General features: G+C 40.8%; 1 protein-coding gene across 9 annotated transcripts in view; it reads left to right on the forward strand.

The window, feature by feature from the left end:
- Positions 1-18,346, forward strand: part of shroom3 (shroom family member 3) — a 402,329-nt gene extending 383,983 nt beyond the window's left edge. For all 9 annotated transcript variants that reach the window (XM_059646412.1, XM_059646425.1, XM_059646413.1 and 6 more), the window contains 6 exons: positions 385-480; positions 2,346-3,191; positions 7,077-7,580; positions 12,814-12,970; positions 14,618-14,890; positions 16,317-18,346. In XM_059646412.1, coding sequence (XP_059502395.1) covers positions 385-480; positions 2,346-3,191; positions 7,077-7,580; positions 12,814-12,970; positions 14,618-14,890; positions 16,317-16,655 — 2,215 coding nt within the window. In that variant the 3' untranslated portion in view covers positions 16,656-18,346. The remainder of the gene's footprint in view (positions 1-384; positions 481-2,345; positions 3,192-7,076; positions 7,581-12,813; positions 12,971-14,617; positions 14,891-16,316) is intronic.
- The last annotated feature ends 538 nt before the right edge of the window (positions 18,347-18,884 follow it).

The following is an 18,884-nucleotide window of genomic DNA, read 5'->3' on the forward strand; positions in this document are numbered from 1 at the left end:
TTGCAATCTGATCCACCAACTTTAAAAAGCCTCCTGGGTTGCTCCCGGCATCCAGTAGTGCACAACCAAATGTATTCAATCTATTCCTCAGACTACAAAGCTCTTTGCATTGGCTTTGCAGGGGATGCATTCCATTTACCTGGAGCTCAATGTAAGTTTCTTTGTTGCTATGTCACTCCCACTTTAATGTCACTTGTACCATAGAATGCATTCAGCTGGAATAGTATTATATTGGCTCTTACAACCTTTCAGGTACCATTCCCACACAATCTACCACACCCGGGTGCCCTCCACACCCCCCCCCCCCCCAAAAAAAAATGCACAGAATAAATACAGTAAAACTGAATGAATGCAGTGCTATAATATGCATTGTTTGGTTCACAGTGTACTATCAACATCTGGTTCAAGAATGCAACAAGCGTCCAGACTACAGCGTTCCGATTGTGGGCAACAGCTAGTGAGGGCAGCATCGCAAGACTGGTATGGAATAAGATTTTGAAACTTCTGCATGCTGTTGATATTCGGCGTTGTTTTTATCTTCCCTTTCCTGTCGTTCCTTGCTTGCTCTCTACTGAAGTCATTGACTCATGGCCTGAGTGTCATTCCATACGTTCCACTTGGCAATCAGTTTCTGACCCAAGGCCTCACCAGTTATTCAATGTCAGAGCCAGGAATAAAACCAAGCTGTTACCAACCATTCAGATCCTGGCCTCAGCCAGGCATTTTCTAACAACATGTCACAGAATTGTCACGGTGCAAGAGGTCTTTGGCCCACCATGCCTGCCCCAGGTTCATCAATGCCAATTTCTTACACTTTTTCCATACTCCCGCACACGGTTACTATCCAAATAACCATCCAGTGTTCTCTGTGTCAGAGGGTAGTAAACCAATTGGGAGCTAAGGGGGCTGTATTTCTCTGCTGCGTCCCATATTTAGAGACCACTTGTCGCATCCCATGTGTCACCCTTTCTGCAATTGGTGAACTGAATGGTGTTCAGACTCTAATGCTGGGCTAACAAGAACAGAAAAGTGCTGGAAGTATTCAAATCTGTGGAAAGAGAAATAGAATTAAAATTTTAGGTCGATGACCTTGTCATAAGGAGGATGTTTTTAAATAAACAGAGCACCTGATAAGGACATAAACTGGGATGGATCTACAACCATCATACACCCAAAGCCAACAGTCAGTCTGAGAAGGCAGCTCGCTGTCACCTTCTCTGGGTCAATGAGGCTTGGACAATAAATACTGCCCCAGCCAGTCATGCTCACATCGCAGGAAGGAGATTTTTATTTCTCTACATGGGGTAATGGATAGGATTGAAGTAATACAATTCAGGAAGGAAAATGTGTAATGGGAGTACAAACGGGTTTGGAAGGAAAGTTATTGGTGTATTTCTTGAAAACAAGGTAAGAAATATTGAAAGTCATGTAACGGGCCTTCAAGCTTTGGGATTTTAAGGTAGGAGACTGAATTACAAAAAAAAAGATAGAAAGAGGTTACAATAGTTTGTTGGCATAGAACATGTGCAACTTTGGAAGCCTCAGCCCTAAAAGTGGAATGGCTTGTTGCCATCAGGGTCTGGGTTGCCCGAGAAAACACTGTTTGCTTGAAGTACCAAAAGGCTGGTAGAACTTACAGATTTGTGCCCAGGCCCAAACAAAGGAGATGGGAAAGTAAATTGAAAGTGGAGGAATACAGGTAAAAGAACAAGAAACTCTCATGAACGGCTCTAATCCCTAAATTCTAATATCATTGAATTGCTACGGCATGGAGACAGGCTATTCAGCCCAACAAGTCCATACCAACTCTCCAAACAGCATCCCACCCAGTCTCATCCCCCTACCCTCTCCCTGTAACCCTGCATTTCCCATGGCTAATCCACCTAACCTATATGCCCGTGGACACTACGCGCAATTTAGCATTGCCAATCCACCTCACCTGCACGTCTTTGGACTGTGGGAGGAAACCCACACAGACACAGGGAGGATTGGCAAACTCCACACACAGTTGCCGGAGGTTGGCATTGAACCCGGGTCCCTAGCGCTGTGAAGCTGCAGTGCTACCACTGAGCCGCCACTAGTGCTGACAATAGTCACTTCATGTTTCTTAGCCTCCACTCTTTTATTACAGACCAGCCCTTTTGTTCTTCCCACTCCTCCTTTACCAGCTGTTGTATTCATTTAAAATCTGTTGCATCTTCGAACACTGAAACTTCAAATGCTTCTTTCTTCACTGAGGTCAGTTCAATTGCTGACTGTTTCCAGCATTCCCTGCTATTATTTGTGATAAAATCCGAACATACAGAATCGTTGACTTTTAAATAGTTTGTTTTTGACTTTTAAAGGTCTTATGTCAATGAAGGAATAGACTGCAAAAGCAAGACTGCAGGAACACCTCTTCCAGCTGGTTATGAGAAGGAGCCAAAGCCCATGGCAGGAAGCAGACGACCCAGTGGGAACGAGAAGCAAAAACCACGAGAAGGTTACCGGCCTAGAAGCACCTCCAGCCTCAGTCAGCTGACCAGCACTGGCCAACAGAGCCATCGCTGTGCCAGTGATAACTCACCAGTGGGCAAAGCAGCTTCAGAACAATGCGGCAAATCCTTCCCAAGAGTTCATGAAGCTATCAGCAGCAAACCGGCAACAGTAAGTCTGGAGTCATTTCTAAACTACCAGCCAGAAGGAATTACTGCTGAAATAGCATCAAAGAAGAAGTCTGTGCCACCACAGAGGCCTCCAGCTCCTAAAATGAAATGGGTCAATTCAGCTCACGACGACAACACAAAGCAGAGCCCATTTCCCCCTCACGTTGCTGGGTTAACCTTCAAACAATCTGAACAGGGGCAGGGTCCTGGCACAGCCAGCAACTGGACCTGGGAGTCTGAGGTACCGCCAGCAAGACCATGTTCACCACAGCCCAGCAGGCAATTATCATCATCTCCACTGCGGCTCAAGTCAACTTCGTCGTCTTTTGCAGAGGAGGATGATGTGTTTATCCAAGATCTGGAGCAGCAGGCCCTTAGCACCCATTTCCTTCCACCTCACCTTCCTCCTCTGCTATCACCTCCACAGGATCCCACACCCTTTCCAAGGGTTAGAGACCAGGACTTTGCACCACCGCCTTCTCCCGTTAGTGTTGGCGATCAGGCCGAGGAGCTGTTTCACAGGAAGGAGGGCGGAGCTATGGCCAGGTAAGTAACTAACTGCTACGTTCTAATCCATCAGACATAGTCATGCAGATCAAGGCTTAAAAATGGTCTGTTGGTTTGCACTTTGTGTTTCACGATCCCAGCTTCAGACCCACGTGGGTGTCTGGGGAGCGGTCTGACAGACTGGCCTAGACTTTAGAAGAGGAAAGGGTGATTTGTTTGAACTTTGTGGGAGATCTTGAATAGCCTTGATAAAATGGGCACAGAAATGGTGTTTGCTGGGGAAGTCCAAAAGAAGGGACTCTGTTTTAAATTTAGGGGTCACACCCTTTCGTGGCAGCATCAAGGAGGATTTTTTTTTTCCCTGAGGGTTGTCTCAGTTTGGAACTCTCTGCCTCTCTGCTTTTGACTGGCCTTGATTTGAATGGCTGAAAGGCCTTTCTCTGTGCAGTAGATCTCTACGACTGAGAAGCCAGCAAAGTGGAGTTAGTTTATACTTTTACGATGGAGGGAAATAGTTTTTTTTGACGAGGGAATAAAACCATATAGGGGGTATGTGGGAATGAGGAATTCAAAACACAAGCAGAATCACCATACTCATTTTGAGTTGTGGTGCAGGATCGAGAGGCCAAAAGCTTGCCCATGTTGTCAGAACAGCTTTTGCAGGAGGCAGCTTCCCAGAAGTACCACTCTGCGCACACTCTCTCCTGAAGCAGGTTCCTGAGCTTGGAACCAAACACTGAACCCACAATGATGTCGGGCAGGCGCACATGGGCACTGCTGAGAGAAGTGGGTGTGTGTGGAGCCACCTCCACATTGGGGCACCCTTGGCTGCCTGCATGGATAGTGTTTAACCAGCCTGAAATCACGCCATTGGACTGAAGAGGGCAGACCCTTCCAGGCCTGTGCAAAGATGGTCCAGAAATGAACATAAAAAAACTAAAAGAACTGCAAATGCCTCAAACAGTTCCGAGGATGGGTCACCGGACCCAAAACTTTAACTGTGATTTTTTTCTTCACAGATGTTGTCAGATCTGCTGAGCTTTTCCAGCAACTTTGTGTTTTTATTCCTGAAGTGAACATGTTGGCTGCTCACTCCACAGAGCAGGGAGTGACCCAGTTTGCAGTTCGCCCTGGGAAGGGCTCTGCAGAAACCAAACTCTATTGGGAAGCCATTGTGATTGCACCCTTGACCTTCAATCCCATTGCCACAGGGTGAGAGACATCCAACTCACATTTCCTTTTTTAGCCATCCTCTTAAGACGTAGCTATGTTTTGTGTGGTTTGCATATATTAGTTGGAAAGAATGTAACATGGAAAGAGTGCTATTGATGGGCAGTAGGTACAGTGTCTGTCACCTTCCTATGAGATTGATGCAATTTGTAGTTGTCATCGTAACAGTATATGCCAGCAATGTTGTTTGGTACAGTACACTGAGGAAATGCACTGGTAGCTGGCACTGGCAGCCATTTATATTGCTATTTCATCTCGAGGTAAAAGAAGCCACATTTAGGAACTTGTATAGAACAAATTAATCTTAAATAAGCTTATGCAATGCCAGCAATGTTTCATAGGACAAATTACCCAGAATTGTTTATTTTTTTACAGCAGTTTAACAGAGGGCAAGAATTTAAAGCTTTTTGGGAAAAGACAATAAAAGGATTAATAAATGGGCCTGATGTTGCATTGAGACTTGTTTTCCTTGCTGTTTTGCTACACACTGTGTGCTTGTCACTGTGTCCTCCTACAAACAACGACAGAAACCAGTCTTGACTGTGGCCCTCTCTTACATTCAGAGAAATCAGCTGCAGTAATTAATCTTTGCTTTCTGATTTATGGTTGATTGGGTATTTGATATTGCAAATTGTTCTTACAATTCCGTCATCTTAATTGTTTTTAATCAGTCGATTTAAAAACAAAACTGAGAAGCATACTTTTATTAACCCAGGTTTGAAGACATTGTGCATGAATCAAAGATACATATAGCATCATTTCATTTTTATGTATTTTTGGCTTCTAGTATAATTTCTAACTTTGAAACTAGAAGAGATGCGGGTGAGGTTGTGTTGGAGACAGACACTTGCACAAGTTAGAATGCTTCCTCACATTTGTCGAACTGATGAGGGCAGAATCATGGCAAGAACTGTTTTTGTTCCCCATCAGTAACCTGCTATCACTTACTGAGCACATTCATTCATGAGGGAGCAATACCTCAGTGAGATATTGTGCAGCTGTACCCTAATAAGAGCAAGTATCTTGAAGAAAAGATGAGAATAAGTTAGGTGGAAGAAAGAGAATCACAATTGGGAACTTACCAAATTTGAGTTCAGAATTCAATGTACAAATTTTCAGGACATTTCTGGCCCTCAAATAATTTCAGTTCTTTCAGCCAAACGTAACTCAGCATTAGGTCATTTATCTTTCATGGAATTGTATACACAAAATACTGTTTGGAATCCCAAATATGGAAGTATTCCCTGCAGTAATTAGTCCTCCAAATCTGTGCCACAGCTCCAGGGAATGCGCACGTATTCTGAATGGAATGAATGACGTTGCTGCAGCTCAGAAGCACCCACATCTGTACCAAATGGTGCTTCAGTGCCACTTGGTGGCCAATGTTAGAAGTACAGTTAGTTTTCAGATAATAAGGCCTCCCTCATTTGAGTTGGCCATCAATGAACATTAATGAATAAATACACAGATAATTCATCTTTAATTACTACCAAGTTTATTTTGATGCCAGGATCATTGGCACTGCTGTTTAATAGCCACTCCAGAGAACTTCCGAGATAATTTCAGCACAAGTCCACCAGAAAGACCAGATATTAAGCCATGGCCCAAATAGTTGCAGATCCTAGCCTTGCTGCCAAGTTTCGGGGATGGCCTTGTGGATGTGGAACTTCCTTCCATCTCCTGCGAGGCCACTGACATAAAGAGACAGGAATACTAAGTATAGAATTCCCATGTGCAGACTCTACAGAGGGACTGGATATGGTGATCCTGAAAGGATGTTTTCCCTTGTGGGACAGGCTAGATCTTAGGGACACAATTCAAAAATAAAGGGGCCTCCCATTTAAGGTAGAGATTAGGAGAATTTTTTCCTGGGGTTTTAAATCTTTAGAATCCTCTTAGAGAGCAGAATAAAATCTTCATAAATAAGGCTCAGTATAGAGTTGTTGTCTGCTGGCTGATAATGTGGTATCATTGTTCTGACAACTTAAGTCCTGCTGAGTACAGGTCTGTAAACAGGATGCAACTTAGAGGCAAAATAGTATTTTTGAACAATCAAACAAACCTTGAGAATGACAAGGTCTTCAGAATTGTATATTAGAAACACTGCAAACCTTGCTTGAAGGAACATCTTAAATTTTCAACTGTCTTGAAATCAATTTGCGTGCTTAACCATTGCCAAACTCCTAAAGTAGATAATTATATGTGAATTGGTTTGTGGTATTTCTGAAATGTGATACAATGATATTTATTTTCTATTCCATTTCTACATATGTAGTTGTTCATAGTATATCTGAATAATGTGCAGTAAACCTATTACATTTAAATTAATTGTTCCTAACATCAATAACATGTCAGACCCTGGGAAATGAACAAGCAAAAGCTAGAATGCCTTCTAAAATGGGAATATAAACGTGAAATGTAATAAACTCTGACACTGGACTGCATCTTTTTATTTATTAAGAATTTTATTCATTCAGGAATGTGGGCATTACTAGCTGGCCCAACATTTATTGCCAGTTTAATCCAGTTCCTAACTGGAGAAGGCAGTGGTAAGTGCCCTTCTTAAACTGTTCTGGTCCAGTCGCTGTGGATGTACACAAAGAGCTGTAGGGAGAGAGATCCAGGATGTGACAATGAAGGGACAACATGTGCTGTATAGTGCTATTGTTTAACTCCAATTTTCTGCATTTAAAGGTTTCCAGACAAAGATGCTGCAAAGAACAAGTTTCCTGCAATGACCTATTCAGAGAGAAGTGACCAAACAAACCAGCCCTGCAGCTGCAGTGTTTCTACAGTGAATGGTGAGCTGGGAAGTGCATCAATGATCATCCCGGCAGCCACAGAACAGACCCACACAACCCAAATTGTGCAGCGCAGTAACCAGAGCTGGGATACTTCATTTGTTCAAACACAAAAGGCTGCCACAGGCCAAGAAAACTTGGACTTCGAACATTCTCCTACGTCACTGGAAGTAAATGAGAAATCTCCCGAAGACCTCAAGTCCGAAGAACTTGCAAAGGAGATCATTGGCAAAGACAAGTCTTTGGCAGAGATTTTAGATCCAGACTCAAATATGAAAACCACCATGGACCTAATGGAGGGCATTTTCCCCAGAAGCAGCACAGTAAGGCAGGAGACACAACACAGAAAGCCAAGGTTACAAAAAGTCATTGACAAATCTGTACCAGAAGAAGAAAAGTAAGTTCCAAACCTCTGTAGGGGTAGGTTCTTGTATCTGTAGGACAGCTATTGAATAAATGAGCAATGCTATTTCTATTTGACAATACAACAACATATGCTCGTGTACTACTACTGTCTCCCATTGGTGCCAACAAAGATAATAACTGCGACCTCTGCCCATGACAAAACCCAGGGAATGACAGTGATAGCCAGCCCATTGATAAAATATAAAGTTGTGTGCGAGATGGTAGGTATCTAGCACTATTTGCGAAGGGGAATATGGATATTCTACTGTTTTTAAAAAAATACATTATTAAGAAAACTACATATAGCAATGATAATGGGCAATTCAATTGGTTTACCCACAGAAACAATGCCCCAATTCTGCCACCAGCTCTTTCTCATCATTCATTATTTTATATTTTCCTTGAAAATAGCATCTCAAAGTAAGCAATACTACAGACATTTGATTGGGTTATTCTTGCTGCATGACTGCTCGCTCAGATCCTCTATCTCCATCTTCCCAAAACCTCAGCACATCATTGAGGGCCATGTTAAAACAAACTAAATGCTAACAGTTGGATGGCAATGCAACAAAGTTTGAATTGATTAAGAAGTAATTACTAAAACTGCTGAAATTTGCACTTCTGAAATCTTACCTCAACTAGGAAAACAACCATGGTTAACCAGAATAAAAACCGAAAGAACTGCGGATGCTGTAAATCAGGAACAAAAATAGAAGTTTGCTGGAAAAGCTCAGCAGGTCTGGCAGCATTTGTGAAGGAAAAAAAATCAGATTTAATGTTTCGGGTCCGGTGACCCTTCCTCGGATCTGTCTGAAGAAGGGCCACCGGACCCAAAACAATAACTCTGATGTTTCTCTTCACAGATGCTGCCAAATCTGCAGAGCTTTTCTAGCAAATTTCTGTTTTTGTTAACCAGAATAACATCAATTTGAAAAAGAAATCTAATGTGGCAAAGGTTACTGGTAAGCCAGATATTTGGGCAAATTTCAGAAGCCTACAAAAGATGACCAATGGAATAATAGAGGGAGAACCTAACTTTGAGAGTACACTTGCAAATAATATCAAGATAGAGACCACAAGCTCTTTTTTATATGTATATAAAAGAGGAAGAAAGAAGCTAAAAGTGAGGAAACGTCCCTTAGAGAAAGAGATAGAGAAGTAATAATAATGGGGCGCGAATAAGTGCCAGAGGAATTGAGGAATGTTTTTTATCAGTTTCCATGGTAGAAGATGCAAATAGAACACAAAATAAGGAGTAAAAAGGGAAGAAGAAATAAATACAATAACGATCACTGGAGAAAAAGAGCTAGGGTAACTAATGGTCCCCAAATAAGTTCCCTGGATCTTTTGGGATCCTTAGGATGGTTAAAACAGTAACTACAAAGATACTGGATGAACTGGTAGTATTCCTCCAGTAATCTTCAGATTCTGGATAAGTCCCAGAGTGTTGGAAAAATGGTAGTGTAACACCTATATTAAAAAAACAAAAGAGACAAAGATCAGGTAACCAGAAGCCAGCTCGTTTAACATTTATTATTGACAAGATGTTACAATTACTTATAAAGGATGTAATAGCAGAATATTTAGAAATGCATAATATGATCAAGCAGAGTCAGCATGGCTTCGTGAGGGGAAATCCTACCTGACAAATTTATTAGAATTCTTTGAAAAAGTAACAAAGAGCATCAATTGAAGGGGAGGTCATGGATTTCACATATTTGGATTTTCAAAAGGTGCTTGATAAGGTACCAGACATTAGCTTTCTTAATGAGGTAAGAGTCTGTGATGTAAGAGTTTTTAATATTAGTGTTGTTAGAGGATTGGTTTGGATAGTTGGGATAAGAGGAGCATTTCAAAGTGGTGTTCTGTTACTCAGAGTGTCACGGTAGTCAACTTTTCTTCATAGACTCAACTATTTACAATTTGTTAATGACTTAGATGAGGAAGGTGAATGAACTATAGCAAAGTTTGTGGATGACAAGGCAAGTGGTGAGGATGACTTTAAAGAGTCAGCAGAGGAATATAGGCAGGTTAAGCGAGTCGGCCAAAACTTGGTAGATTGAACATCATGTGGGGAAACTGAGGTTATGCACTTCGGCAAGAATAATATGGGAGCTGAATACTATTTAATGGAGAAAAACTGCAGAAAGACATAGCAAAGAAAGGTTTGAGAGGCCCCAGGGATAAAGCACAAAATGCTAACATACAGGTTCAGCAGGGAAGAGGGAAGGCAAATGGAGCATTGACCTTTGCCTCAGAGGGAATTGGACATAAAAACAGCTCTCGGTAGAACTATACAAGACACTAGTCAGAGCACCGTTGGAAATATCATCATAAACATTTTTTAAAGTTACTTAGGCCTTTTATCTACCAAAAGATACTCGCATTAGAGACAGTCCAGAGAAGGTTTAGTGAGCTTTCCTGTGTATGAAGGGACTGTATTATGAGGAGAGAGTAAGTAGGTTTGGCCTGTACTCATTGGGATTTGGAAAAATGAGAGGTGACCTGATTGAAACGTACAAAATTCTTAGTGGACTTGGAAGAGTCTAGAACCAGAGGGCATATTCTTAGAATAAGGAATTATCCATTTAAGACAGAGAAAAGCAAGATTCTTTTCTGAAGGTGGTCAATCTGTGGAATTCTTTACCACAAACCGCTGTCAAGTCTTGATCATTGAGTCTATTCAAATCTGAAATAGACAGACTTTTAGTTATTAAGGGATCAAGGATTATGGGGAAAAGACATGAAAATTTGAGGATATCAGATTAGCCGTGAATACCCTGAATGGCAGAGCAGACTCGGTGGGATGAATGGCTTGCTTCTGCTCTTGTTTTTTTTTGTCTTTCTTACAGATGCAAAATAATCTTAAAACTGTGGTACATTACAGCCACCTTTCTCCAAGATTGTACTTACCCCAGTGTCTACATAATGTTAAATGATCTGACAATTAGAAAATGCCATGGTTTCTCATTTTCACTTTACCTCTAACAGAAGCAGAAGAGGTATTAACTGAATCTCTTGATAATATATTCAGACAGCTTTGAACTCTGAGAAGCATGAGTCATTTGAGCACTGGGGTCTGTGTAGAGAAGAATTGTGCCCAGAGTTGGTCATCATAGGTTTGCAAAGCAACAAGGTACTAATGAGGAAGAGCCGGTGGTTAAATAGAGATCACTGATTCTTCAAAACTTCTCTCTAAAATGAACTTCAGCTGGTTCACTGTCCTAAGAACAATGTCCATGCACAACCACAGTCTGATCTTCATTCACAATTTCTTGTATCACAACCTTTACAGAAGCGTATTATCACTTAGCTTCTCCAAATCTGTTATTAAATGTAGACAGAAAGTAATTGGCCAGCACGCTGCTTAATGATGGAGAACATAAGAACTCGGGGAGTAGGCCTTTCAGCCCCTTGGGGTTACTTCGCCATGTGATATGATCACAGCTGATCTTATCTCGGCCTCAACTCCACTTCTCACCCAAGTTCTATAACCCTTCAACCCAGTATTCATTAAAAATCTGTCTCCTCCTTGAATTTACTCAAATTTCCCTGCATCCATTGTGCTCAAGGGTACTAAATTTCACAGATTCATGACCCTTTGAAAGAAGTAATTTCTCCTCAGAGAAAAAGGGAACTGCAGATGCTGGCGAATCCGAGATAACAAAGTGTGGAGCTGGATGAACACAGCAGGCCGAGCAGCATCTCAGGAGTACAAAAGCTGACACTTTGGGCCTAGACCCTTCATCAGAAAAAGGGTCAAATAAAAATATGTATTAATATTATGTATATATTCTATAATAATATAAAGGTCAAAGAATAATAATAATCATTAATAATAATAATAATTTCTCCTCATCTCTGTTTTAAATCTGCCACCCTTATCCTAAAGCTATGACCTGTCATTCTAGATTGTCCCTGATGAAGAAACACCCTTCCTACATATAGTTCGTCAATCACTTTTAGCATATTGTATGTCTCAATTCAATATTCCCCTCATTCCCTCGTACTTCAGCCAATATTGGTCTAAACTGCTCAATCGATCTTCAAACACCTAATGTCTGAAATCAGTCTATGGCCCTGCTCTGAACTGCCTCCATTACAATTACATCCCTATTTAAGAAATGGTACTAAAATTGTCACAGTAGTCCAGGTGCAGCCTCACTAATGCCTTGTACAGTAGCAGCAACACTTCCCTAACTTTTATAATCTACAAAAGCATTAGTTAATGCTTGGATTGTTATCAGTTAGTGTGTTGATCTTTGCTAAGGTTGTAGCTGCTTTAATTGGCCTTGAATTAGAGAGCGGGAAAAGTGAGTCTTTTGTTTTCCAGGAAGTGAACATGCTTTTACTGTCTCTGCCTCCCTAACCTGTTCTTCCTCTCACCCATCCCTTCCTCCCACCCCAAGCCGCACCCCCATCTACCTACTAACTTCATCCCACCTCCTTGACCTGTCCATCTTCCCTGGACTGACCTATCCCCTCCCTACCTCCCCACCCATACTCTCTCCACCTATCTTCTTTTCTCTCCATCTTCGGTCCGCCTCCCCCTCTCTCCCTATTTATTCCAGAACCCTCACCCCATCCCCCTCTCTGAAGGGTCTAGGCCCGAAACGTCAGCTTTTGTGCTCCTGAGATGCTGCTGGGCCTGCTGTGTTCATCCAGCCTCACATTTTATTATCTTGGATTCTCCAGCATCTGCAGTTCCCATTATCACTGATACAATTTTAACCTCACTTCAATTTTAACTTCATCCAGCCTCACATTTTATTATCTTATTATGCTTTTGTTGTGTATTGATTTGAGGTCTGTATCGGGTCTGTATGTGAAACCCTGAAGGTCAAGTAACCATCCCATGGTTATGGTCTAGATTCAAATCCAGCAAGAACGTACACCTCATATAAATCATAAAATGAAACAGCAGGAAGTCATTTAGCCCATCAAGGCAATGTTAACATGTTGTACTCTGGCAAGGAGATCAATGACATGGAGCCTATACCTTAGTACAAGTTAGGACCTTTCCCAGAGAGTGGAGGCTAAGCAGGAAAACAGCAAAATCTTCAGAAACTTTCAGTGATGGTGATGTCCAGGTAATTTGGTGTCATTTTGCTAAACAGTTTGTAAGCATTCCTGTTTAAAGCAGTTCTCCATTTTTTTTCATTCTTTGGAAAGATTGTATTCATTAACAACAACTTTTGTCTTTAAACTTCCTTCTTTGTATTTAGAAAAGAAGAGAAAAAGATAGGAGCAACTTCAGCACGTTGTCCCACTTACTACAACACATCAGCTGTCAAAGCTGAACTAATAAATAAAGTAAAGGACATGCAGCGAAATTCTACAGAAGAGGAGGAAGTTGAAGAACCAGATATCAATGAGAAGAAGGTACCTGCTGTTACAAATCTTCACTGAAAGCAAAACCTAGCAGCTTAACCCCTCCCAATGCTATATCAACTAAAAGTTCTAATCCAGCCTAAAACAAACCAGTAGTGACCAGGAGGCCATCAGGTTTGAGTACTGATCTGCCCTCAGTTAGCTCATCACTCACTTGGTGGCAGATGACAACTAGCCTAAGAGCCTTTGTAATCCCAGTTGGATCACTGCAACATTTCAGTTAAATTGTCTGCAAGACTCTGTATGTAGGCTGTAACATGAAGAATATGTCTTCAAGGGTGACCATTGTATTTGACTGTTCAAGTTTCTGATTTGCAGAAGAAGAAATTAGTCTGCCAGTTGCGTTACAGCTAAGTAACTCATTTGGCCTTGAAATGCCACGTTGATTTTTTTTTGAAAAGTTGTACAGTGCAGAATCACTTGCGGTTGTGTGGGGTGGTGGTGGGGAGCACCACATATACAAACATTAATTGATTGAATCAAGATTGTTTGTACCAGTATGCAAGAAATTAATGTTATCTGGTAAATGTGCATTTGTACCACACAAATGCCAGGCAATGACCACCTCCAATAAGAGACAATCTAAACACCGCTCCTTGACATTCAATGACATTACTAAGCTGAATCCTCCATTATCAACATCCTTGCAGTTACCCTTGATCAGAAACTCAACTAGACTCACCACATAAATACAAATGCTACAAAAGCAGGTCAGAAAATATGAGAAATACTGCTGTGAGTGGCTGCATGGTTAGCACTGCTACCTCACAACCCCAGGGACCTGCTGTTGATTCCAGTCTTGGGTGACTCCCTGTGTGGAGTTTGCATGGGATTCCTGTCAGTGCTCCTGTTTCCTCCTGTGTTCCAAAGATGTGCAGGTTGGGTGGCTTGGCCATTCTCAATTACCCCGTTGTGCACAGGGAAGTGCAGGCTAGGTGGATTAATTGTGGTAAATGCAGGGTTACGAGAATAGGTAAGGCACTGGGTCTAGGAGGATTGGTGCAGACTTTACTGGGCCAAATAGCTTCTTTCCACACTGGAGGGATTCTGTGATACTATGAAAGTTGTCTACTGTCATCTGATGCCCTTTTACATAATGGGCGTGGGTCATGACTCATACTGGATCTGCTGGTGCTTTGGAATTTGATGCATTCCATCTTGCAGCAACAGACCAACAGCTGTTCAAAAGTGATTGCTTTTTGCTTTCTACGTATCTGATTTTCCTGAAAGCTGAGAAAGGTGTGTAAAGGCAGGGATGACAAGATTCTTGTTCCTGGCCTGTCAAATGGGGGTCTTTAATAAAGTCATTTTTTGGTCATAATAGATCATTATTTGTAGTTTTTTGCCAGAGGATTTGGGGGATGTTTCTCTTCAAGGAACCCCCGGTGCTTCTACAAGGGTCATCCGCTCATTTGCCTGGCACCACTATTGCTGGTGCCAGACAGCCAGCAGCAAAAACAGTATGAAGTTATGTGCTGTTTAGTGTGTGAACAGTAAACCGAAAAGTTAATGAGCAAACGTACTCAGAATTAGTTACTGCCTTAAACATTCAACAAACCTTTGTTGATTCTGACATTTTTGTCACTCATGTATTGCTGTTCTTTCTTTTTCTCTCTCTGTCTCTCTCTCTCTTTGTAGTCTGAGTTAATTGAAAGCATAACATGCAAACTTCAGACACTACGGAAAGCCAAGGAGAGCCTGGCAGCTGACATTAAATTGAACAGTGCTCTGGGCGAAGAAGTGGAGACCGTGATTAAAGGGCTGTGCAAGTCAAATGAGTATGAGAAGTACAAGATGTTCGTTGGAGATTTGGATAAGGTTGTTAACTTGCTGCTTTCCCTGTCTGGCCGTTTAGCTCGTGTGGAAAATGTCCTGAAGACTCTCGATGAAAATGCAAATACTGAGGAGCGTGTATGTAATCTGTTGTTTTTAAACTTGTTTTCGGATTAAGATAATCATCAAATCCACTCAACAAAGGGGGATTATTAGGTCCTATAATTTGTAAGGTGTAAAGTGCAAAGAAAACAAATATTTCTATTTCAGGGTAGTCAATAGAATAACTCGTGTAGCCTTCAATAAAAGGAAAAGAGTTTGAGTAAGTGCAGTATGAATTACAGCACTGAATCATGATAATACAAAGTACTAAATGTGGTTCTCAATTTAAAGTTGGATGCAGCATTGAATGTACTGTCTAATCTTTTCTCGTAGGTAAGCGCAAATCTTAAATGTCGGCATACTGTTGAACCTCTTGGGGAGGCCCTACGTAACTAGACCAAATACAATCCTGTTCTCAGCCTGTTTTGGCTTGACTTACTGATATTTAATATGGTAATAGACCTCTGACTGTGTTACTTTTTCCAGCACTACCCCAATCAGTAGCCAGGCTGAGAACTGCTAATTCAATGCTGCTTGGAGAATCAAGTCCAAGCCTGTCCTGATCACTGAGGTTCAGTAACCCCCAAGTAATTCAAGAATTATTTTTTGTTTTTTACAAGTAAAGCTACTGGGATGTGCAATTTTCAAAATGACTCTCATTGATGAATTCAAGGGGAACCATTACAGTCATCTACAGCATCAGAACCATAATTGCATTCAAACTTGCAATGCAAAGGCTTCAATGCAGTTGATAATAAAGATGAGGAGATTGGTGGAGCTGTCAATTTTCCTGTTTGAGTAATTCTACCTATCAATCGAGCTTGGAAATAGCAACCCTAGATGCACATCCACATTTGTCTGAAATGGCAAATTCAACCTGTGAAGTCAATGAGAAATAAAGAGCCAGTCCACTATTGATTTCATCTTGAAAGTCCCATTTAGATGATTGAACCAAAAGGGAATGTTTCCACTTTCAACTGAAAAATGATTCAAAGTTGTGCGCCAGGGACCACTTTTGAGAGAGAAAATAATTGAAAAATATAGCAAGGGGAAGGTATCTGAGACAGATGGGGTAAACAAAACATAATTTAGATTCCTGAGTTACTTGAACTCATCTGGGACACCAATATGTTTAATAGAGCTAGACTCTATCTCCCTAAGTTAAGGTGAAGAAAGATAACCAAAAGTACTGCTCCCATTGGAAGTAGATGGCTGTTGGTTAAACATAATATTGTGATTGGCTGTGATGCCCTCATGTAGTCACTGGAACCACAGCAATGCACATATTAATCAATTACTCAAGGCCAAGTAGAGAGTTAAGGATGCATATTGTAGGAAGAAAAGAGGAGGGCAGTAAAGTAAACAAGAAGGGTAAAAGGAATGGGGCTAATTGCTTTCTAATTCCTTCTCTCAAAAATCTGTCTTCAAGTAACTTGGAGTTGATGTGCAATTGATATTTCAGAATCTGTTGAATGAGAAGCGGAGACTTCTGACCAGTCAGCACGAAGACGCAAAGGAACTGAAGGAGAATCTAGATCGTAGGGCACGTGTGGTCCTGGATATCCTGGAGAACTACTTGACAGAAGAGCAATTCCAAGACTACCAGCACTTTGTGAAGATGAAGGCAGCACTGCTGATGGAGCAGCGAGAGCTGGATGACAAGATCAAGCTGGGTGAGGAGCAGCTCAAATGTTTGTTGGAGAGCTTACCTGCTGACTTTGTATCACAAAGGACAGCTCATTCACTTGCCAGTCACCCAGATCCTGACATCTCGCAAGCAAAACTTACCTCTTCACTTTAAAAGGAAAATGTAAGAGTTTTTCTTTCAAAAAAATCAGGTTTTAATAGTAAATCACTCAAACAAGAGTGAGGAGGGATTCTGGATGAAGAAGATGGCATGTTTAAATTGCTATCAAAATCTTTGTATTTATGAAACAATGGCTAACAATTTTTGGGCACAAGATGGTCCTGTGGGAGCTTATTACCAGCAAATCTGCAACAGCACAAAACTTCAAAATGCTTCTGAGGCATCTTGAGAATCTTCTCAAAAGTGACGTTAGAGATGCCTTTTAAAAACCCCTTCAAAGGAGAACGGCACAACAAAAAGTCTCTGCTTGCAACTTATGTTAAAATCAAAAGAAAGCATTTTGTAGCCTTCCCAATAACATCAGAGCATAACTACTATTTATAATTTTGATGTGTAAGTTTCTGTACATATGCTAACCTTTTATGGTTCCCCTTTGTTGTGTAGGGAAAAAATCTAATTTTTGTAAGAAAATAACTTTTGGAGAAAAGAAAGCAAACTATAATCACAAAATGTGATTGCAGTCTTCTGCAATTTTGTTTTTTTTTAATGTGTTGTTCATGATGAAGGACATGGGACCACCAGGAACAGAGAAAGCTGCAGTTTGGAAAATATTTAGAATGGTACATGTTGACGATTGACTGATCTTTTTCCAAATTAATTTGGGCGATGCTCAACTTTTATGTCATGAAGTACAGTTCAAACTACCAATGGTTCACTTGGCAGTTTTTGCAAGACATGACCCCCAGTCAGTGGGTAATCATCCTTCTTACAGCTGGTAGACCTTAATAATCACTAAAGGATATTTAGCATGGGTGACCATTGTAGGAAAGCAAACGTCCTTCAGTTGGCCCAATATTTATATCTCAGTTGGATTCAGTTGAAAATACAATTCCAGATGACCGAAGTCTGTGGAAAAATTAGAATGTGTTTGCCACCGAAGTATTCTCCGTGAATGAAGGAAATTCATGCAAGTACACTATTATCCAAGCTTACCCTTTTTCTGAGTGTTCCTGTCCCTGCGTGTGTAATGTGATTTAAATTGTAGTATCGGAAATGCAGTTTACAGTGCAAAAGTGCACAGCTCCACCCACAGAGCTCTATTTGTGTGGTTTTGCTAATGCATTGTTTCTGTTAGTAATAAAGGGTTTCTAACACTTGCTTTTATTCCTTTTTTAAAAACATTCATTTTTCATATTCTGACTTCTCAATGTATTGAGCTGTGCGTAAACCACTGTACATAATACTAACTTTCTGAACAATAGTTGGCATAGATTAAGAGTATTCATTTCTCAGCCTCCGTCAGATCTGGGTTTTAGTATTTTTTTTAAGCTTTGCTGTACTTGACGATATGTTGCTGTATGGATAATTGCTCGTTCTTGATTTGTAATGCCAACTATTTTTTTAATTGGAGTGTCAGGACTTTTCAGGGTTCAGCCACCACTTGGCTATGGTCACAGCTTTCCATAAGCCATTCTGAGTCTTTGTCCAACCAGTGATGTGAAACACACTGCATGGCTTCTCACAAATCAGCCAGTTGTATGGTATGTGAAATAAATTAAAAGGAGCTTGCTGTACTTCTCACAGTCAAATGTTTTGATGAGATGTGTTTTCAAACAGAAATCATGACATTGAAGCTTGTAAACCACTTACTGCTGCAGACAATAAAGATGATGTGTGTCAGCAAATGTGTTTTATTTCTTGCGTGAATAACCCATGTCTAAAACAGCAACAAGTTCATGTTAGAGCATACAAACACACTTAACTTATTAAGAAAGCCAACAAAGTCATTTTTCTCTAAAGCAGAGAGCCATAATATTCAAACAAATAATAATATTCTCTGAGCCCCCAGTCAGTTTACTGAATAGTAGGAATTAATACAGATAATGACATAATAATTCATCTATCTTTGAGTATGAGAAAGGGCTGGAGAGGATGGTGTGACTTGTTTTAAACCAAGGAATTTGTGATTGATTTCAGACCAAGTAGAAAATCTCTGCAAGGAAGCCAGGTAATATGGGAAATCTCGAAATATCTCAGTTGATCCAGCTGGAGTACTGCGTCCAACTCTGAGCTCCACACTGTGGGGAGGAATTGAAGGCATATAAAGGGTACGGAAAAGGTTTACCAGAAAAACTCCAGTAATGAGAAATCTTGGTTATGCAGGAATACATCTGTAAAGTAGTTGTTAAATCATCATCTTAATCTTCTGCTCTTTATTCAGAT

Source organism: Stegostoma tigrinum, chromosome 1, assembly GCF_030684315.1.
Source record: "Stegostoma tigrinum isolate sSteTig4 chromosome 1, sSteTig4.hap1, whole genome shotgun sequence".
NCBI classification, from domain to species: Eukaryota; Metazoa; Chordata; class Chondrichthyes; order Orectolobiformes; family Stegostomatidae; genus Stegostoma; species Stegostoma tigrinum.